Source organism: Stegostoma tigrinum, chromosome 14 (assembly GCF_030684315.1).
Source record: "Stegostoma tigrinum isolate sSteTig4 chromosome 14, sSteTig4.hap1, whole genome shotgun sequence".
NCBI classification, from domain to species: domain Eukaryota; kingdom Metazoa; phylum Chordata; class Chondrichthyes; order Orectolobiformes; family Stegostomatidae; genus Stegostoma; species Stegostoma tigrinum.
In genome coordinates, this window is record NC_081367.1 from 47,911,832 (window position 1) to 47,934,748 (window position 22,917).

Genomic DNA, 22,917 nt, shown 5'->3' on the forward strand with positions numbered 1-22,917 from the left:
ACAGGTTTTATAATTCAATTTGAAAGGCTGACTGTTTTGTCTTTGCAAAACATTTCACCTGGGAATTTTGATTTGAGTGCATGCCTCCAGAAAGTAGACCATATTTAATCAGTTGAAAATGGCCCCGTACCATATCCTGTTACACTTGTATCAATTTTTAGAAACCTTGTTTCTGAGTTAATGTGTTGGATTTCATGTTGCTACTCAATCCTGTTGAATCTAACGAGACCCCAAAGTAGTAACTTCCTTGTGGAACACATCCAGCTTCTTTATTTTAAAATCACTTGAAGAAATCTGTTATTTGTAGGTTAATATCCATTACTTAATGTGCAACCAGATAATCTTCTCAAAAAGGAACCCCACTTAAACGGTTGTTATAAAATTTTGATAATATTTTCTCAAATGAGTTGAATTTGTCCCGCCCATTAATCAGTGCAATGAGAGAAAAGACATCTTTGTGCACCTTGTGCATCTTTGTGTATTAGATGGATGATTTGCTGCAGCAATTTTCTGCAAATTACTCTGTAATAAACAAAAATGGATGTAGGATGCTTTTTTTGTTTTTTAATAGTCTTGGCAATCTTGAGTGTTTAAAAATACATTACTTTTGATATCTTTCTTGAAAAATTTTAAGTTCAACTTGTTTGATGTTTGTTAAGTTTGCAGAGCGAGCAGAGGACTCTGTTCAGGCCCATCAGAAACATCTTAGACAATACTAATTGCCTTTCTTGTGGTAGAGAATGTTCTAATTTATTGTCAAAGATAAATTTGAAACATTGAGTGTAGGAAGATGGTGGTACCCCTTTTGATAATTGGGTAATTTGTCAACAAATCTATTCTAACACCAGTAGTTTCTTGATCAAAACCTGGGCTTAAAACTTTACAAAAACAAAATTGCTGGAAAAGCTCGGCAGGTCTGGCAGCATCTGTGAAGGCAAAAAACAGAGTTAACATTTCGGGTCCGTTGACCCTTCCCCAGAACTGACCCGAAATGTTAACTCTGTTTTTTACCTTCACAGATGCTGCCAGACCTGCCAAGCTTTTCCAGCAATTTTGTTCTTCCGGTTTTCGAACTTCACAAAGTCATTTAGATCATTTTGGAGCATTGGGACTGTTGGATTATCCAACATACTGGATTCCAATTTCTATTAGAATACCAAAATAATAGCATAAACAAACACGTGTCTTTTACATGGTAATATAGCCTTTGCTACACCTACCCTGTTTGGGGACGTAGAGGTGCTACTTAATGCAAACATTGGCTTCAACACCAGGGCTTCTCAAATTTCATTTAGGTGATAGCTTTCATGGCCCATTCACTATTCATTTTTAAAATCTATCATTGAAGGCATTACAAATGCTTCAAACAGTGTAAAATTTACGAGTGTCAACATTTTTTTGTTAGCAAAATGTCTATCCTGTTTCTAGGAAATAAAGAGCCTGAAACCACAAGCCTTTTTAATTAAGAAAGCAATTCAAACCACTTTTTTTTTGACATTTCTATTTGATATTTCATAATTTTTAATAGTTCAGCTTTCTGTAACTAATCAGTCTTGTAGCCTTAGCTACATCCTGAGGCTATGTTAATGACTTTGTCTTTTAATTCTGCAAACTAAGGGGCTATGTGAGCAGAAGAGCAATATTAAAAAACTTTGATAAATAACTAAGTTTCAAGCCTGTGAAACAGATTATGGGCATATTTTAATTTACATAGTACAAATAGTACTGTTTGATGTATGCTATTAACAATGCCCGTAGTTTTCCCAGTCTGCTACAGATTCGAAAATGAACAGTCTTTGTGGCTGATGTGTCAAATGATAAAATTAGTTTCTGCAACAGTTTTTTGCAGTCCCGCACAAGATGCCCAGTCATTACAGTGACTTCAGTGCGACAGTGTACTGTAATTTAGGTTAACAATTTTAAAATTTCTTCAAATTTGCTGCATCCAAGAAGTTTCTACATTTGGAAAATTTGGCTTAGAACTGTGTGTCTAATAAAACTCGTGTGTTGGCTGAAGTCAAAAATGCAACAGCACTCTGAAATGGGAACTTTGCACTTCTGAAATTTCCATTTTTTTGGTTTTAAGTAATCAATAGAATATTGAGTCATTCTTATGTCAAAAAACTCATATTCCGCTTGGGAACCCTGCAGCCCAATGGTATCAATGTGGACTTCACCAGCTTCAAAATCTCCCCTTCCCCCACCGCATCCCGAAACCAGCCCAGTTCGTCCCCTCCCCCCACTGCACCACACAACCAGCCCAGCTCTTCCCCCCCCACCCACTGCATCCCAAAACCAGCCCAGCCTGTCTCTGCCTCCCTAACCTGTTCTTCCTCTCACTCATCCCTGCCTCCCACCCCAAGCCGCACCTCCATTTCCTACCTACTAACCTCATCCCACCTCCTTGACCTGTCCATCTTCCCTGGACTGACCCCTCCCTACCTCCCCACCTATACTCTACTCCCCACCTATCTTCTTTTCTCTCCATCTTCGGTCCGCCTCCCCCTTTCTCCCTATTTATCCCAGAACCCTCACCCCATCCCCTTCTCTGATGAAGGGTCTAGGCCCAAAACGTCAGCTTTTGTGCTCCAGAGATGCTGCTTGGCCTGCTGTGTTCATCCAGCTTCACACTTTATTATGTTAAAGCTTTGCAATGCCTTGCATTTAAAATAAATTAATTTTACAGAGCGCTTTTTCTGGATGAGTCTACAGATAATTTTGTATTTGAGATTTAAATCATAAATGGATTAGTGCCTTTATTATTGGATGGATGTCTTTTACTTCTGAGTGATAGATAGCTTTTGTCTCTGATTTCATTTTGCAAGTTTGTAAATCTGTGATTAAAAATGTGACTAATGTTCAGCCAATCTTATAATCAAAATTGTATGAGGTATGCTTTTCTAACGGTTTGAAGCAGAAAGTATACTGAAGTTAGTGCTGCCCGGATGATATCAAAGTCAGTAGCCATTCAGCCACAAGTTGGTTGGACTTTTCGGTGGTGCCTTAGATCATTTTGCTGGCCCTAGGTTGGTAAAGGACAGTCTGGTGTTCTTCCTTTAAACTGTCGGAACTGTACATCATTTGCACTTAAGTAGGGACAGCACCATATTTGAGAGTAAGTTTGCCTGTCATTCAGTTGCTTGCTCATACTTGCTATTTAGCCTCAAACAGAGCAGAAGGACATCAACAAAATGCCAGAGGGTTGCTACTACCAGTATATCCCAACATGTGTTGTCAACGTAAAGGGTAAGAATTATGAATATCATAGTACAGTTCAACACATTTTTTTGAAGCATTATGTAGGTAAACTCAAAAAGCTTGATGGCAAATGGACATACTTGTTTCAACAAGGTGATGTGGAAGTATTTGAATGATGCACAGTTGGCCATTAGCTGAAAGCTAATGCTCTGTGACGATTAGTCAGTGACATCTCAGTTTTGAAGGAGTCAGCCTATTCATGGTTCTGTTTGCATGCAACAGGTACACGAAAGTGAAGCGTGCAATGGCTTACACTTTTATTGACCCTTGCCTTATGGTTTTAAAAGTTAACAATAAAATAATGCCTTTCTTACATTTCTGCTTGTCAATGATAGTTGATGTCCACAGACATCTGGGAATGAAGATATTGACCATCTTGTTATTCTCACCTGGATTTGCTAATGCTGGACTGAATAAGCATATACCCTGTTAGACTACTGCCAATATAAATTTCTTGAAACACTGTTAAATTTTATGTTCAGAGCAGTGAAGCTCTGACACTGCCGTGCAATAAAGATGGAATTTGATTAATTTTGTCACCTATTAATGTGTGGCCTGATAATACAGACACTGAAAATACAGACTGCAAGGATATCTAAAATTAAAATAAGATACTGCAAATGCTGGACATTCAAAATTCAAACAGAAAATGCTGGAGAAACTTGGATCCAAAAGCATCTGGGGAGAGAGAAAGTTGATGTTTTGGAATTGGCCTGAAGAAGTTACAGACACTGTCATATCTGCTGTGTTTCTCTGGCACATTGTTATATCTCTGAGGATATCTTGTGTGTTAAATAGAAATGGTAATGATGGTGGGTCAGTAGCTGTTTTCTCAGTTCTCACACATGATGTAGAACAGAAAGAATTCTGCTTTTTGAGTGGTGCAACGCTTAAAGTTAGCACTGGATATGAAATGAAAAATGTTATATTACACAATTCTGACATTCTGCTTGTTCACTCAAAAAGGAATTAAAAGTCAAGATATTTACAATAGTTCATTTTTTTTTTAAACAAAATTTCCTGTTTTATGAGTAGAGTTCCTGATACATTTTATGTGTGAGTTGCTCAGTGTGATAATGGAAAAAAATTAGCATGGCCTCCTACTTTTATTTATATTCAGTCTGTTCTAGTCTTGCCAGGCTGTAATTGGGCCTGGATCTAGTTGCTACTAATGAGCTCCATTTGATCTTCAGAAGCTGCTTCTTTAGCCTGCTGCTGTGTATTGCTGAATAGCCATTGGCTTAACCTCCATTGACTAGATGTCATAACTTTACACCTCTCCAACCTGTTCAGAGTTTATTTCTAATGGAAGAGTTTCACATCATAAGGAAAAAGCCAGAATGTTCTCAAATCGCCATAGAGCTGAAAAGTGCTACTCTGGCTTGGGACTGCCCAGACTCCAGTGCTCAGGCTTCACCCAAGATGACTCCCAACCTCAAAAAAGATGAGCACGATACAAAAATGAAGAAAGAAAAAAAGAAACTACATCAGAATGTGCAAAATGGCCCACTAACTGAACAGAACGGACGTCTGCTAATAGACAGTGATGAACAACCCAGCCCTGATGAGAATAAAGGGATTTCTTTGACCAGTCCCAGACTACAGAGAACTCTTTACAACATCAACCTTAGTATTCAGAAGGTAAGAAAAAAACATTCCCAAGGTGATTTAATTGTCACAGAAAATGAGAATTTAGATTTTAAATAAATTTTATTTTTTAATGCATAACTTGGTTACAGAATTTGCAAGATATTGCCATTAATTCACAGTAAAAATTAATTTCATGCAAAAAAATTAGTTTTTCAAATCTGTGTTTATAATCAACAGTGCCTGCAATTAAAGTACTAAAAGCTGGTTAATATGATTTCTGGCAGGAGAAGCTGGTTGGAATTTGTGGCAGTGTGGGCTCTGGCAAAACGTCCTTGATTTCTGCTGTTTTGGGACAGGTAATACATCTTAAAGTTTTGATACACTGAAAATGTTTTACAGATTAACAAGTAAAAATTGAGGTACATTGTCAGTGCTGGATTGTGACTAGTTGAATGCTATAGGAGACAATGACAGAATAATTACAGCACAGGACAACACCAATCAGTCCATAGTGTGTCATGGTTTATGGTAAAAACAAATCTCCTATCTATCCCCATAGTTCTTTATTTTTTCTTTTCAGCTAACTGCCCAGTTCTTTTCTAAAAACCATGATCAAATCTATCTCAACCCACACCCAGGCAGTGTATTCCAGGTCCTAACCATTCCCTGTGTCTCTCGTGACACTATTGCTTTCTATGCAAATTACCTTTAAGCATTGTCCTTTGACACTTGAATCTTCCCCCAAAGGGAACTTTTTCTCTGTTTACTCTGCACATATCCTTCATGATTTTGAACACATTTACCAAATTTTCTCTTCACCTTACCAATTCCAAGGAGTGCAGTCCAACTTCTCAAATCTATCCATGTAAGTGAAGTTCCTCATGCCTGGAATTATTCTTTTGGGCCCTTTTTGTACTGCCTTTAATACTTGCACATCCTTCCAAAAGCCCCAGTGTTCTAGCTAAGGCTAAACCAGTGTTATATCTAGATTTACTATAATTTCCTTGTTTTTGTACTCAGTGCTTTTGTGTACAAAGTCCAGTATTCTGCATGCTTTGTTAATTGTGTTCTCAACCTGCCCTCCCGCCTTCAATCATTTTGCAAAAACAAAACTTTGTTTCTACACACTGTGATCTCTTAAAATATTTATGTATGACAAATCACAGTGGTAAAATGTTGATTTTCATTATATTCCAGTTATTAAATGAAAACAATTTTAGTCTGGCATCAAGACTTGAGCATAAAGCAGATGAAGATCAGTTGTCCTTTTTAATTCATTATTTCTTTTAAATTGATTAGACCAACACTTTGAAACTGTAAACATTCCATAATGATGAATGAAACAGTTGAAGAATTAAGGAAAACAAACTAACTTTAGGATTAATCTCAATCATTGCTTAGTTTACTGAAGTTCCTTGAAGAGGTGATGGGGATTTCTTAATTACTGTGATGTGGGAAGCTGGTAACCTCAGTATTAATTGCCCATTTCCAATTGCAGTTAAGAAAATGGAATCTAGGCTTCCTACTGAATACAATATTGAATTGGCTGTGAGCCCATTTTGGAAAATAGCTCAGAGTTGACCACATTGTTTTGGGCCTGGAATAACATGTTGGCCAGCCCATAGTAAGGTGGCAGATTTCCTTGCCTAAAGGAAAATCATAAACCAGGTGTGTTTTGACAAACAATCCATATTTTCATGTTTCAGATTTCATTTAAATGAATTTAGGTCCCCCAGCTGTCTTGGTATGATTTAAACTCTGGACTAGATATTCAGGCTTCTGGATTACAAATCCAGTAAATTCAATTGCTTGGGATTTCAAACAGCATTTGATAAAACGATTCTAGTAAGGCTAGTAAGGAATTTTGAGATTTGTGGAATTGTGAACATTGATTTAATAGTCAACAAAGGTTATCGAGAACCACCTGGAAACCGATATCCATTTCAAGCCCAGTGACTCCCATAACTACCTAGAATACACTTCCACCCACCCACCTTTCTGCAAAAATGCCATTCCTTGTTCCCGATTCCTTCACCTCCGCTGCATCTGCTCCCAGGATGAGGCATTCCACTCCCAAACATCTCAGATGTCCTTGTTTTTCAACGACCACAACTTCCTTCCCTCAGTGGTCGAGAACACCCTCGATCGTGTCTCTTGCATTTCCTGCAACTCATCTCACACCCCCTCCCTGCAATAACAACCAGAACAGAATCCCCTCGTCCTCACGTACCACCCCAACAATCTCTGGATCCAATGCATCATCCTCTGACACTTTGGCCATCTGCAATCCAACCCCACCACCACAGACACTTTTCCTTCCCCACTCGTATCTGCTTTCCAGAGGCACCACTCTCTCAGTGACTCCCTTGTCTGCTCCACACTCCACCACACCCGACACTTTTCCCTGCAAACGCAGGAAGTGCTGCACCTGCCCCTACACCTCCCCCCGCCTCACCCCCATCCTAAGCCCAAAGAAGACTTTACATACCAACCAGATGTCCCACCTGCACATCTGCTAATGTGGTATATTGTATCCGCTGTTCCCATTGTGGCCAACTGTACGTCAGGGAAACCAAGCGGAGGCTTGGGAACTGCTTTGCGGACCACCTATGCTCGGTTTGCACTAAACAACTGCACCTCCCAGTTGCGAACCAATTCAACTTCCCCTCCCATTCCTCAGAAGACATGTCCACCCTGGCCCACCTGCAGTGCCACAATGATGCCACCCACAGGTTACAGGAACAAGATCTCATATTTCACTTGGGAACCCTGCAGCCCAAGGGTATCAATGTGGACTTCGCAAGCTTCAAAATCTCCCCTCCCCCACCACATCCCAAAACCAGCCCAGCTTGTCCCTGCCTCCGTAACCTGTCCTTCCTCCCACCTATCCCCTTCTCCCACCTCAAGCTCCTACCTGCTAGCCCCATCCCGCCCCCTTGACCTGTCCGTCCTCTCTGGATTGACCTGCCCCCTCCCTACCTCCCCACCTACACTCCCCTTTACTGGCTCCATCACCACCTCTTTGACCTGTATGTCTCCTCTCCACCTGTCTTCTCCTTTCTCCATCTTCTATGCACCTCCCCCTCACTCACTATTTATTTGAGAACCCCTTTCCCCTTCCCCATTTCTGATGAAGGGTGTCAGCCCAAAACGTCAGCTTTCCTGCTCCTCTGATGCTGCTTGGCCTGCTGTGTTCATCCAGCTCTACACCTTGTTATCTCTATTATTGATAACTGTTGATGCTTTATCTGAGGAACAAAGTAATACTTGGTGGCTTCTGAAATACACTGTAGAACTTTGTGGTAATGGTATTTATGCATGATATGGAAAAAGGATGTAACTATTCTTGATCAGTTTGAGAAAAATAAACTAGATAGCTAGATAATGATTAGAATGATGATGACATTTTTAAAAATTCTATCATACCTGCAAGTGACTGAAACAATGCAATTCGATACAATGTGAGAAGGTATCTCAGCGCATGCTGTAAAGAATTTAGGGATCAGTCTTGAGGGAGCCTTGTGGCACTGTGATATTGTCACCAGAAGACCAAGGTTCAAGTACAACCTGCTCTAGAGGTGTGGCATAAAATCTCTGAACAGATAGATTTTACTTAGAATGTAACTTGAAGCCTGTTGAATAGCATAAGGCAGTTATTTGAAAAAAATAAGAACTAGAACCAATCTGGAAGTCAATAGAACAATCTTGCTTTATACAAAGAAATATTGAAACCAAATCTAGAATATGGTTTGCAGCTTTCATGTTCTTCCAAAAGGATATTGATGTATTAGAAATAGTTCAAAGAGTGAAGAAATTTGGGCTGTGTAGATTTCTTGAAGAGAAGATTCAGGCAAAACACTTAGAAAATTTAGGAAAGATAAACTGCTAATTTAATTTGGATAATGGAACAGACTCACAGGATAGATGGGTGTTTATGGCAGATTCAAAAATAGGTTTCAAAAGGTGATCAAAGCGAATTTTGAAAATGAAACATTTGTAAGATGAGAGATTTAGGACAAGCAGGACTAGCATGTTAGCTGGTTTAGTAAGCCTATTTGCACAATAGAAGGGGTCAGTTTAGCTCAGTTGGCTGGACAAGTAGTTTGTGGCGCAGAGTGATGCCAGCAGCATGGGTTCAATTCCCGATACTATAAATGATTCACTTTCTCAACCTCTCCCCTCACCTGAAATGTGGTAACCCTCTGCCTATGGTGACTTTACCTATGCACAGTAGACTGAATGACGCTGTCCTGTCCTACATGTGAAACTCAATTCATTAGAGATTGGAGAGGAAAAAAAAGTCCCAAATAATTACATAAGAACTAGGAGCAGGAGTAGGCCACCTGGCCTCTTGAGCCTGCTCTGCCGTTTAATAAGATCATGGCAGATCTTTTTGAGACTCAGCTGCACTTACCCACCCACTCACCATAATCCTTAATTCCTTGCTGTTCAAGAATTTATCTGGCCTTGCCTTAAAAACATTCAGTGAGGACGCTTCAATTGCTTCACTGGGCAGGGAATTCCACAGATTCACAACCCTTTGGGTGAAGAAGTTCTTCCTGACCTCAGCCCTACATCTTCCCTTTATTTTGAGGTGATGCTCTCTAGTCCTAGTTTCACCTGCTAGCGGAAACAACCTCCCTGCCTCCAACTTACCTATTCCCTTCATAATCTTATATGTTTCTAAAACATCTCCCCTCATTCTTCTGAATTCCAATGAGTATTAACCCAGTCTACTCAGTCTGTCCTCATAATCCAACTCTCTCAACTCTGAAATCAACCGAGTGAATCTCCTCTGCACCCCCTCCACTGTTAGTATATCTCTTCTCAAGTAAGGAGACCAAAACTGCACACACTACTCCAGATGTGGCCTCACCAGGACCCTATACAGCTGCAGCATAGCCTCCCTGTTTTTCAACTCCATCCCTCGAGCAATGGCAGACAAAATTGCATTTGCCTTTTTAATCACCTGCTGCACCTGCAATCCCACCTTCAGCGATTCATGCACAAGGACACCCAAGTCTCTCTGCACAGTAGCATGCTGTAATTTTTGCCATTTAAAACATAGTCCATTTAGTGCCTGTATGGAACAGTTGGGGATTGGCAGTCCGTTGATAATTTTAAAAGCATGATGTTTGTTCACAAATAACATTCCAGACTTGAGAATTATGAATAGTACTGCTTGATTTTTAGGCTGGAATGGAGGTTGAAGGACTTTGCGGTTTCATTTTAAAAGCAACAAAACATTGTTCCATCCAGTTAGTTTATCTTCTAAGGATGCATGTTAAATATCTTGGCAGTAAAAAAGATCTCCTCTTTCCAACCACTGCAATTAATATGCTCCCTCAACAATATAGTGTAATTTGCTTGCAAATTACCTGCCACGAACAAGAACCTCAGTTCCAAGGATTAAGTGATATTATGTATCTGTTTTTATAGCAGTAAGTAGAAGGAAGGTCCTATAGTTTGATCCCTGTTTTCCAGTGTTAATTAATTTCAAGTGGAGTGATTGTTCAAGAACCTTAAGTTAGTTTTTGCGCTCTTTGGCCCCAGTTGAATTCTGTGTAACTGAGTGAATTTTAATTGGGTTAAAATTGGTTCCCAAAATTGACTGCCTGTTTCTAATTGCAGTGAAGAAAATGTTAAACTTGGCAGCTTATTGAATAACCTGAGGTTAGTCAGAGGATTTTTGTCACTGACCAAGGATTGTACAGAAGTTTTATAATGCCTCACTTCAAATCCTTAAGATAGTTTTAAAAATGCTTTGGAACAGAGTGCTGTGGTGTCAGGTAGTGACACACTCTATGTGGCTGGAATTTGTGAAGATGAGATAAATAGTAGTAAATCTTTCTCTGTTCTTGTGAGCTGAAGTGCATGTTTTGTAATTACTATGGGATGTAAAAAGAGACAGAAATGAATTGAAAGCGTTGTTTGTTTTTTGCTCTTTCACTTGGCTTCCCTACTCAACCCTCCCCTAAAAAAAATGACATTTTAATTATTCTTAGATGACCCTGATAGAAGGAAGTATTGCAGTTGATGGAGATTTTGCTTACGTTGCTCAACAAGCATGGATTCGAAGTGCCACTGTCAGAGAGAATATTGTATTTAATAAAGCATTCAATGAAGAAAGGTAAGAATTTAGAAATTAAGAATTTGTTTTTTAAAATATAAGGTATTCCAACTACAATGTTGTCAATGAGTTACTTTGACAAAGAAAAAATACGCAGCTGATATGCACAAGGAATTCGTCTGAACAGTGCAGGATTTTATGAACTATCCTACTGTTACAGCTGTGTAAATAAATACTAATCATAAGGTACTGTTGAAGATTGCCTTCTTAAACATTAACATTAAGGGCTTTCTTAAACATTAATATCTGGAAGAATTTTTAATGATAGTTCTCAGTGAAGCATTTTGCTGAATTTGTAAATTGATGCATAACTTTCTTTCCAAGAAAAGGAAGTAAGGACTAGAAATCTTGAAATGAAATATTTGAGCATGATGCTAAATTTATACTGCTTACTTAGTTTGTCAGCATTCTCCATCTGTACCAGAACCCTTAGCTGACTCTAGTCTCCTGTAGACATAAAGATCAGGTTTTCACCCTCTTTTGAGCCAACCAGAAGGCTGTGAGAAGCTAAGTGGTGAAAATCTTGAAAGAGGCACCACTGAAGAACTATACAATGAAAAAGTGACTTTCCTGGGCAGATATTGCACTCTCGCCCTCCTCCTTTGACTGTAGCCAGAATTTGAAAGGCAGGTCCCTCAGATAGTGGAAATGGGCTGTGTCTTCACACATTCCACATAATTATGGAACACAGTCTCCTCCAGGCCACAGAAATTAGAAACAAAAACACAGAAATTACAGGCTGTTAAATTTTCATTGCAAAATTCCCTAGACTTCCCCGAAACAAGTGGACAAAGGGAGAGCTAGTGTGCAGACAGACTCCAATCATTGCTAGCTCTGTTCACCCCTGTTGGTATTCTGCATCTGTGAATGAGCATTACTTATCTTTGAGCCCATTGTTTGTGTCTGTTGAAACACTGAATCAACCTATGTTCTTTCAGTATCTGTTCTTTAGACCTCTCTGTTCTCTATTGTCAATAACAAAACCTTGAGCGGTGCAATTGCTGATACCCGCATTTCAAATTGTTTCTGGATTCATTTGATGTCCACAACTGCCTTCAGATCTAAAAATCAGTTCATTAGCTCTGTATGATGACTCCACCCTTGAACTGAAATCTTTCATGGATCTCTGTCTTTGACTTTGGATTACTGTTTATTATAATCTCCAGTTATAACCAGAATGTACCACTCCAATTTTTGACATGCCTAAGTAACCTCCATTACCTCTATATCCATTCATGTGTGCATGGTTACTCCTGCCTTAGACCCGAGCCCATTACTTCCTACTCTTGAAATCATTCTCTTTTCTTTGCTCGAGCCGAGCTTTTCTGTTTTGCCTCCAACCTGTCCTGTTGTCTAGTCACGCTTCCTTCCATTATTTTCCTCTCAGATAGCGTGCCCCTTCCCTAGAAAAAAAACAAATCCCAGCTCCCAATCCATCCTTACGTGAAACAACTTCAGCTATCTCATTTCCCTTCCCTGCCAATCTTACCAGGCAATCTTGCAAACTTTGCCAACACCTTTTCTCTATCTTCCTACACCTCTCAACATTGATCTTAAAATATTTGATGCAGTTTTTCAGTAATCTAGTTTAAAAAATGGGACAGAAACTTCTAGCAGTCTGAGTGAAGTCAATTGTGGCATGATTTGTGAAGAGTCAGTCGAGAAGTCGAGCAAGGCTTTTCTTGCTGCCGGGAGTATCTCACTCAAATGTTATGCTTTTGCTAAATGCCTTATTGCACAATAAATTCAGCATCCCATCTTACCAAACATTACATGTAAATTAGAATCTTGACATGAAATTAGAACCTGGTGACTTCAACTTGCCTGTGGCTCCAAAGAACCTATATGTTGGACACCAGCATCTAACATCTCAAGACATGCTCCCCATGTTTAGGAATATAGGCATTTGTCATGTGCCAGCCTGTTCAAACCTTCATGGCACATTCCTGATCCAAGTACAGGGTGCTTCTGCACTTCAAAAGAACAAAAGAACTAGGTGTAGGAGTAGGCAATTCTGCCCCTCAAGCCTGCTCCACAATTATAGGATCATGGCTGATGTGATCTTGACCTCCATTTTCCTGCTTGTTCTTCATAACCCTTCAAAACACTACTAATTAAAAATCTATCTCCTCCTTAAATTTACCGATGTCCTGGCACCAACAGCAGTGGATAGTGAATTCCACAGATTCATGACCCTTTAAGAGAAGTATTTTTCATTTTAACTGTTTTAAGTCTCCTACCCCTTGTCCTAAAACTGTGACCTCTTATTCTAGTTTGCCCCACATAAGGAAACACTCTCGCTACATTTACTTTCTCAATTCTGTTTAGCATCTTAGATTCCCCAATTTGATCACCTCTCATTCTTCTAAACTCCAGAGAGTATAGGCCTAAACTCCTCAATCTGTCTTCATAAGACAAACCCTGCATCTCTTGAATCAATCGTGTGTATCTCCTCTGAACTGCCTCCAATGCAACTAAATCTCCTATTTTTAAGTAAGGGGACTAAAATTGTGCATAATACTTCAGGTGCTGACTCACTAATGACTTGTACAGTTTCAGCAACACCTTTATACACAATGCCTTGAGCAATAAATGCCACAATTCCATTTGCCTATTTTTACCTACTGTGCCAGCATACTAGTTTTTTTTTCATTGCTTTACCTTGGGCTCCACCAGCCACTATCATTGTGATGTTGCTGTGAGGATACTATGCACTCTGGGACATGCACCCCACTCATGGATTGGCTGTTTTCACTTTATCATGCTGTTCACTCATTCTGAGCCTTTGTGGGATGCTCACAACATCTTGCCTTGCATTTGTGTATTTTGCCCTGTCAACCAGAGCTACCAGTGCAGTGGGCATGCAGGGTTAGTGCTTTTGGGTTGTGTTGTGTGACAGAAAGTGAAGGGAGAAGTTACAGGCAGTAATAAGAGTGACAGAACATGAGTGTCAGTGGCAGGGACAGTAGTGGAGATGGAGTGAGTGTGAGGCCTCAGTTGGAAGATGGTGGCACTTATACTAACAGAGTGGAGAAGGATATTGGCCTTTCTCCCACAGTGCAAGGAATTCCTCTACATAGCTAAGACTGCACTAACTGGCATAGCAATCTTGGATCAGGCTATCCTGGTCTTAGGGTGTGGCATCCACTGTTGGTCTTAATGCTAATAGCATTGGAATTGAGGCAGGCTATGTAGTTAATGAGGCTGCTTGATAAGATATGGTATAAATTTTCACTGAACCTCCTGGTGAGAATCTCTCAAAAAAAAAACACTTGATACAAATTTCACTTTGCCAAAATGTAAAATTCAGTCCATAAATCATTTACGAAGATCAGAATTTGATTTTTGACCTGAGGCTGTTTTTGACTGAACCTTATTGTTGAATGATGTGAAACTAACTCTGTCCTTCAACCTAGATACAACAGTGTACTTACTGCCTGCTGCCTGAGACCAGATCTTGCAATATTGCCCAATGGAGATATGACAGAGGTATGAAAAATATTAATGTTTTTCGTCTGGCTGTGTTTAATTCCTAAGTTAGTCAGATGAGTCATTATTTCATATTTTGCAAAATTGTGAATTTCCTGGAATCTGGAGCTCATCCTCACCAAACTGCCTGCTGCTGATGCATCTGCCCCTGACAGTATTGGCAGGAGTGACCACCGCACAATCAAAGCCCCACTTTTACATTGAGAAAACCCTCCACTGAGTTGTGTGGTGCTACCATTCTGCGAAATGGGATTGAAGTTGATCAGATTTAGCCGCTCAGTCTTGAGTTTTCGTGAGTTGCTGTATGCCATCAGCAGGAGCAGAATTGTACTCCAACACAATTTGTAACCTCTTGGCCCAGCATATCCTCCACTCAACCATTACAATCAAGCCAGCTGGCCAACCCTGGTTCAATAAAAGCATACCAGGAGCAGCACTAGACATGTCTAAAAATGAGGTGTCAACCTGGTGAAACTGCAAAACAGGCTATGTTCTTCACAGCATAAGTGGCAAGTGAGAACCAAGCAATTCCACAACCAGTGGATCAGCTCTAAGCTCTGCAACTCATGTCACATCCATACGTGAATAGACATGGGCAATTAAACAGCACACTTGAGCAGGAAGCTGCAGAAACAACCCCACCTTCAATAATGGAGGAGCCCACCATATTAGTGCAAAGCTAAGACTGAGGCATTTGCAAGAGTCTTCAGTCAGAGGTGCAGAGTAGATGACCCATTTTGACCTCTTCCAGAGGTCCCCAGCAGCACAGATGCCAGTCTTCAGCCAATTCAATTCATTCCATGTCATATCAAGAAGTGGTTGGAGTCACTGAATATTGCAAAGGCTTATGGGCCCTAACAAAATCTGGCAATAGTACTGAAGACCTGTGCTCCAGACTTGCCATGTCCCTCACCACGCTGTTCCAGAACAGCTACAGCTCTGACATTCTATCCAACAATATGGAACATTGTCCCGATATGGGCTGTACGTAAAAAGCAGGGCAAATCCAACCAGGCCAACTAACACCCCATCAGCCTACTTTTGATCATTAAAAAGGTCATGGAAGGTGTATTCACAGTGCTGTCAAGCAGAGATAGTGGATGATTTTTTAAAAGTTCCCTAGATTCTAGAATGGTCCCAGAAATTTGGACGTTAGCAAATGCATGATTGCTCTTTAAGAAATGAGGAAACTACAGCACCGTTGCCTGTAGTTGTAGTCATAAGAGGCCTATAGCATAGAAAAAGACTCTTCAGCCCACTGAATCTGCACCATTCGAGAACAACCACCTAACTCTTCCAATCCCATTTTCTAACACTTGGTCCATAGCCTTGTAATCATAAGTGCACATCTAAATATTTCTTAAATGTTTTGATGATTTCTGCCTCTTACCTCCCTTAAAGTCAGTGAGGTTCAGACTTCCACCACCCACTAGATGAAAAGGCTTTTTCTCACATCTCCTCTAAGCTTTCTTTCCTTTCCCTTAAATCTGTGTTCCCTAGTCATTGATCCCTGTGTTAAGGGGTAAAGTTTCTTCCTGTCTGTCCTCTCTCTTATTTTATACATCTCAGTCATGTTCCTTCTCAATCTCCTCTGCTCTCAGGAAAACAACCTAAGTATGTCGACTCTCCCTTGGTAACTAATTTTTCAGTTCAGGCAATACCCCGGTAAATCTCCTCTGCACCTCTTCCAGCGCAATCATATCCTTCCTTGTAGATTCCAGAACTACACATAGCATTCTAGCTGTGGCCTATAAAATGGCTTATACAATTCCAGCACAACTACCCTGCTCATAAACTCTATGCCTTAGCTAATAAAGGCAAGTATATCTTATGCCAATTAACCACTTTATCCACCTGTCCTGATACCATAAGGGACTGATGTACATGCACAGGAGATCCTCATTTCTTCTTAGGGTCCTACAATTCATCATGTACACCTTTGCATTGTTTGTTGGCCCAAGTTCATGACTTCACATTTATCCAGATTGAATTCCGTTTGCCACTAATCAGACCATTTGGTCGTCCAAATCCTCCTGTAATTTAAGGCTATCCTTGTCACTGTTTACCACCCCATCAATTTTCATATTTTCTTGGACTTAAGATCAACTTTCTATTCTCAGGTTTAAATCATTTATATAAACCACAAGCAGCAGTGACACCTGTGGGCGTAGACGTCCAGTCGTAAAAGCAGCCTTCACCCAACCCTCTCTGCTTCCTGCAGCTCAGCCAATTTCCCAAACTTCTTGGATCCCACGGGCACTTACCTTTACTATCAGTCTCCCTGTGGGGCCTTTACAAAAGGAGGCATCGAAAGCATTACCCCCATCTACACACCTAGTCACTGCTTTTAAAATATTCAGTCTGGTTAGTTCCTTGACAGAACCATGCTGAGTGTTCCTGATTAATCCATTCATCACCAAATGCAGGTGAATTCTGTCCCTCAGAGTTGTTTCCAAAAGTCTCCTCATTACCGAGATTACCCTGACTGACCTGTAGTTTCACAGTTTATCCCTTGCTTCCTTGAATAACGGTCCCACATTTGCTGTCCTTCGGCCCTTCGGTACCTCTCCTACAGCCAGGAAGGAAGTGAAAATGTTTAGGAGCGCTCCTGCTATTCCTGCCTGGGTCATTGCATAAATGCTTGAATATATTAGTAAAGTAGCCTGCGATGCACTTAAAAAATTGTACTATGATGGGAGAAAGTCGTCATGGTTTTAAAGTGTTTGACAAATGCATTGAAGTTTTTTGAGAATGCAGTTAGTAGGTCAATAAGAAGAACCAGTAAATGTGACAAATTTGCCTTTTTAAAAGACATTTGATAATACTGGAGTTGTTGGTTGGCTCGCCAAGCTGACTGGTTTTCATGCAAAGGTTTCGTCTCCCTTCTAGGTGACATTGTCAGTGCTGTGTACCCTTGTTGAAATGCTGTTGTTCTGTCCCACTCTGAATTCTTATGGCCCAGTCTGTCATGGCAGTCTTGTTTCCAGTTTTGTACCATAGTAGTATGTAGATACAAACCACCATATACAAAACCATATACAAACCACCACAGTACAAAACCAGAAACGAATCTGCCCACCATGACAGACCAGACCATATAAGTTCAGAATAAAAACCAAAAGAACTGTGGATGCTGTAAATCAGGAACAAAAGCAAAGTTGCTGGAAAAGCTCAGCAGGTCTGGCAGCATCTGTGAAGGGAAAAAACAGAGTTAACGTTTTGGGTCCAGCGACGCTTCCTCAGAACTGCTGGTGGCAGGGAAAATGTCAGTTTATCTGTAGAAAAAAGGGAGGGAGGTGGAGTAGGGAGTAAACGATAGGATAGAGCTTAAAGTGAGAGAAGAGCAGTTGGACAGACAAAGGAGTTGATAACAATCATATTGGGAGGCTGAATAGTTGTTAATGGGGACTATTGGTGACTAACAACAGGTCGTGTGTAATGGCAGGCTATGTGGTAACAAGACCTGATGTGTGGGGTAGAGGGCTGGGACACGGGAGAGTTTTGGCCCAAAAATTTCCTGTTTCCTGGCCAACATCTATCTCTGGCTTGCTGCGGTTTTCCAGCAAAGGTCAATGCAAGCTGGAAGAGGAACACCTCATTTTTCACTTGGAGACCCTACAATCCTCTGCACTTGATATCAAGTTCAATAATTTTCGGGCCTAAAGTCTGCATGTCCCAGCCCCCAACCCCACATGCCAGGCCTTGTTGCCAACATAGCCTGCAATTACACACCACCTGTGGTTAGTCACTAATAGTTCACATTAACAACTGTTAACCTTCCCAGCATGATTGTTATCGACTCCTTTGTCTGTCCAACTGCTCTTCTCGCTTTTTAGGCTCTAACTCGTCATTTACTCCCTACCCCATCCCCTTCCTTTTTTCTGCATATAGACTGACATTTTCCCAGCCACCAGCAGTTCTGAGGAAGGGTCACCTGATCCGAAACGTTAATTCTGTTTTTTCCTTCGCAGATGCTGCCAGACCTGCTGAGCTTTTCCAGCAACTTTGTTTTTGTTCCATATAAATTCAGAGTGGGACAGAACAACAGCGCTTCAGTGGAGGCTACACAGCACTGATGAAGTCACCTAGAGGAGAGAAAAATGTTCACATGAAAACCAGTCACGTCAGTGAACCAACCAACAACTCTAACTGCAACCCACAATACAGATCTTCGTTAAAGCATTTGATGATATGCCACAGTAAAGCTCAATGCATCAAATAAGGGTTCATGGTTTTGCTATATTGATATAAAAGGAAGATTGGTTATGAACAGGAAACCAAATGTGAAGCTAAATAGGACGTTGTAATATTGTCAGCCTGCGACTAGTGGAGTTTCCAAGGATCAGTGCTCAGGACTTACTTAAATCTATGTAAATCTTTGAAACCAAGAGTCAAGGTACAGTATATCTTCATTTGCAGTTAATAGACAGCTAGGTAGGAATACAAGTTGTGAAGAGGACAGAAAGAGGCTGAAATAAATAAAGTAAGGTTAATTGAGTATGCACATAGATATCAGATGGAGTATAATATGAGGAGCTGCGAGGTTATTCACTAAATATAGGGCATGTTCTTTTTTAAAAAGCCAGAAACTTGTAAATGTACGGAGGAACTTGATGTACTTGTACAGAGAACACCAAGTTGCCATGTAGGGCCAGCAAACAGTTGTGAAGGCAAAGGCACATTGAAATTTATTACAAGTGATTTAGAATGCAAGAGTAAGGAAGTATTGCTTCAGCTGTGCAGGGTTTTGTGGTAGAAACCTATGTGTAGTTAGGGAAGGAGTGGCAATGGTGGAGTTGGTTTAGCTCAGTTGGCTGGACAATTGGTTTGGTTTGCAGATCTTAATTCCTGCACCAGGTGAGATAACCATGAAGTATTCTCCTTGTCAACTTTTCCCCTCACTTGAGCCAAAGTGCCCTTCGGATTAAACCACCTCCAATCACCTCTTTCTAATACAAGAGCAGCCCTGTGGTCTGGTAAGACTATGGTGACTTTACCTTATTTAGGGAAGGATATAACAGCATTTGAGGTGGTAAAGTAAGATTGACTAGATTGGTCCCTCTGGTGAGAGGATTGTGCAATGATTTTGAGGGGTTGAGTAAATTGAGTCTATATTCTGTGACATACAGAAGAATGAGGTGATCTTATTAAAACATACAAATTTCCGAAGAGGCTTGACAGTTTAAAGCGAGATTGGTTTCACTAGTTGAGGAAGCATAGCACTGTCTTAGAATAAGGGACCCATTATTTAGGAGTGAGATGAGGAAAACATACTTCACTGAAAAAATTGTGAACCTTTTGAATTTGTTATCTCAGCTCCGTCATTGAATGTATTTAAAGTTGAGACAACTAGTATTTTCGATCTCTGAGAATCAGAGATGGTAGGAAAGTAGAGTTGTAGCATCTTAGGATGCTGCTTGGCCTGCTGTGTTCATCCAGCTTCACACTTTGTTATCTTGGATTCTGCAGCATCTGCAGTTCCCATTATCTCTGATCACAATGTTAACTTCACTGCGAAGCCTCTTCCAGGGATGCCTAACCTGAAGATGTTACCCTCCGGACCAACCTCAGGGAATCTGTCTCCCACTGCAACACTCTTGTCCTCTCCACCTATCTTCTCCTCTATCCATCTTCGGTCTGCCTCCCCCTCTCTCCCTATTTATTTCAGAACTCTCTCCCCATCCCCCTCTCTGATGAAGGGTCTAAGCCCGAAACGTCAGCTTTTGTGCTCCGGAGATGCTGCTTGGCCTGCTGTGTTCATCCAGCTTCACACTTTGTTATCTTGGATTCTCCAGCATCTGCAGTTCCCATTATCCCTTATTCTACTGTTTGTTTGGTTTATAGGTGGGAGAACATGGAGCTAATTTGAGTGGAGGACAACGACAGAGAATCAGTTTGGCACGTGCTTTGTACAGTGACAGAAGCATTTATATTTTGGATGATCCTCTCAGTGCACTGGATGCTCATGTAGGAAACCACATCTTTAACAATGCAATTAAAAAGCAGCTGAAATGGAAGACTGTTCTCTTTATCACCCATCAACTCCAGGTAACTTACGTCATGAATAAAAGAGCTTGTGTTACCATGAAATAACAAGAATCTTTGAAGTAGACACACAAAATAAAAACTAAAATTCCTTTTATGATTTTTATTTTGACTGTGAGGGTGTTCAATTATTTTTTCTGCTTAACAACCCTTTTCAACATTAACATCTGCAATAGTGCCGGAAATGCTTGATCATGATTACAACTTGTATAAATTTCAATGTTTGTAGAATAAAGAAATTGAGAAATGTAAAATTCCATATGTAGATCGCTATGATGTATTTTGCAAGAAAATTGCAGTTGCAGTAAGGTGTATTCTAAAGTGTGGATTTGAGCTTTACATGGTAAATTGGAGATTTCCTTCATATTCAAACCTGCATCTATGATAAACCTGACTAAGCACCAAAGTAATCTGTAGTTTCTGACATTTGGGGACCTCTTCAAAAAAAGTGTGTTGCTGAAAGGATATTTTGGTATAGAAATTTTAGCTGTTGCTTATAATGAATTCACCCGAGAGACAACCTGTTAAGAAGCACTTGGATAATTGACTGATGAAGTGCATCTAGAACTTGTTTACGTCATTTAGAGGCTACCCCTTGGGCCACTAATTGTTAAGTTGTATTTGCCACCATTTGGGAGGTAGTGATTTGGAATATTCTGAATGTTTTTATGAGGGATTTCAATTTTCCCTTGACAGCCCAGATTGAAAAAACTTCATTCCTCTAAGACCATTTAAAATGTAAGCCTTTGTGGCATTCCATTTTTTAAGTGAAATTGTACTTTCCTGTTTCTACATGGAGATTGGAGGAATAAGGAACAGTGGGAGAGGTAACATACCAGAAGAATTCTTTTAAGCCTTACTTACCAATTTCATTGTTCACTGTAATGATTGTGCTGATTCATTTCAGCTCAATTATCATACCATTGCTGTATATTCTAGGTTAGTACTTCTAGGCTTGTTCCAAATGAGGCTGACTGCTGAGAGTGCAGTTTTTCTCATTTGAATGCAAGTGTCAAAGGCAACTGAGAAGACAAATCTAAGTTCATACCACAGTTAAAATTGGTTTAAGGAATGAAGATGATTCAAGGAAATGTTGTCTACTATAATTGGTTTAAAGTACAGGTCGAGTGTCGTGTAAGATTCAAAACACTACATTTAAATCAGAAAATAAATTTTTTTTAAAGAAAAGCCTGTCATTATTGTAATGCAACTCAGAAGGGTAAAAATACTAGGTCATGATGGATAACGTGAACAGGGAAAACAGAATATGACGGTAACTTGGAGCCTGCAGAAGTGAAATTATCAACATAGCAAGCCAGTAAGTTGTATCAGTGATAATGGGAACTGCAGATGCTGGAGAATCCAAGATAACAAAGTGTGGAGCTGGATGAACACAGCAGGCCAAGCAGCATCTCAGGAGCAGAAAAGCTGATGTTTCAGGCCTAGACCCTTCGTAAAGGGTGCTGCTTGGCCTGCTGTGTTCATCCAGCTCCACACTTTGTTATCTTAAGCCAGTAAGTTGCTTTGCTTTGTGGTTTTGAAAAAAATAACATTTTTTCTGCTGACTCATGAGTAAAATGTTATTATTAGCATAGTGTAAGTAGGCCTGTATTGGTAATTGCATTTGGTCATAAACTAAAGTGCAATATGTTGAACGAAAGCTGCATTAGGAGTTAATTGACTCTCTGTATAACTTGAACAGTATCTGGTGGACTGTGATGAAGTGCTGCTAATGAAGGATGGCTGTATAACTGAGAGAGGGTCTCATGAAGAATTAATGATTTTGAATGGTGATTATGCTGCAATGTTCAACAATCTACAACTGGGAGATACTCCACACGTTGAGGTAAATTTATTACTACATATAGATATGTATGTAAAAAAGGACAAAAATACATGTGCATTTTATGCATAGGGCCTTTAGATTTTGATTTGTTATTTTTTGAAATAGTGGGTGGTCTTTAGATTACTAAGAAATATTGTTGAAAGGTTATGTTGTGATTGATCTGAGCTGAATGTGTTTGATCTTTTGGAGTATTATCGTATAGCATGTAATGGTATGATATATTCCATTCAGACAAATAATTATAGGCCCAGGCACTCAAGATGTGTGAGAATAAAAGATAAAAGTTTCAAAATAAAAATGATGACAAACATTTAAAATGAAAGCTGGGCAAGCATATATTTGATATTATGAAGGTTGCCTCCAGTCATCAGAAAATGCTACTATAAAAGGTTCATGGAGGTCAAAGACCATGTTTTAGAGACACCTTTTTGGGGACCAAAATGTTTGCACCAAAACCAGTCGACTCAGCGAACCAAACAACAACTCCAGCCACAACCGAGCTACAGATCTTTACTAAACCTTTCTCCTCTCACTTTAAAAATGTGTCCTCTAGCCTTGA

The 22,917-nt window shown here is 40.0% G+C and overlaps 1 protein-coding gene across 5 annotated transcripts in view; it reads left to right on the forward strand.

Annotated features, from left to right (window-relative positions):
- The window catches only part of abcc5 (ATP-binding cassette, sub-family C (CFTR/MRP), member 5), a 121,544-nt gene that overhangs the window by 41,621 nt on the left and 57,006 nt on the right, over positions 1-22,917 (forward strand). For all 5 annotated transcript variants that reach the window (XM_048541923.2, XM_059651123.1, XM_048541924.2 and 2 more), the window contains 6 exons: positions 4,552-4,899; positions 5,133-5,204; positions 10,854-10,978; positions 14,395-14,467; positions 20,312-20,515; positions 22,215-22,358. In XM_048541923.2, the coding sequence (XP_048397880.1) occupies positions 4,552-4,899; positions 5,133-5,204; positions 10,854-10,978; positions 14,395-14,467; positions 20,312-20,515; positions 22,215-22,358 (966 nt within the window). The remainder of the gene's footprint in view (positions 1-4,551; positions 4,900-5,132; positions 5,205-10,853; positions 10,979-14,394; positions 14,468-20,311; positions 20,516-22,214; positions 22,359-22,917) is intronic.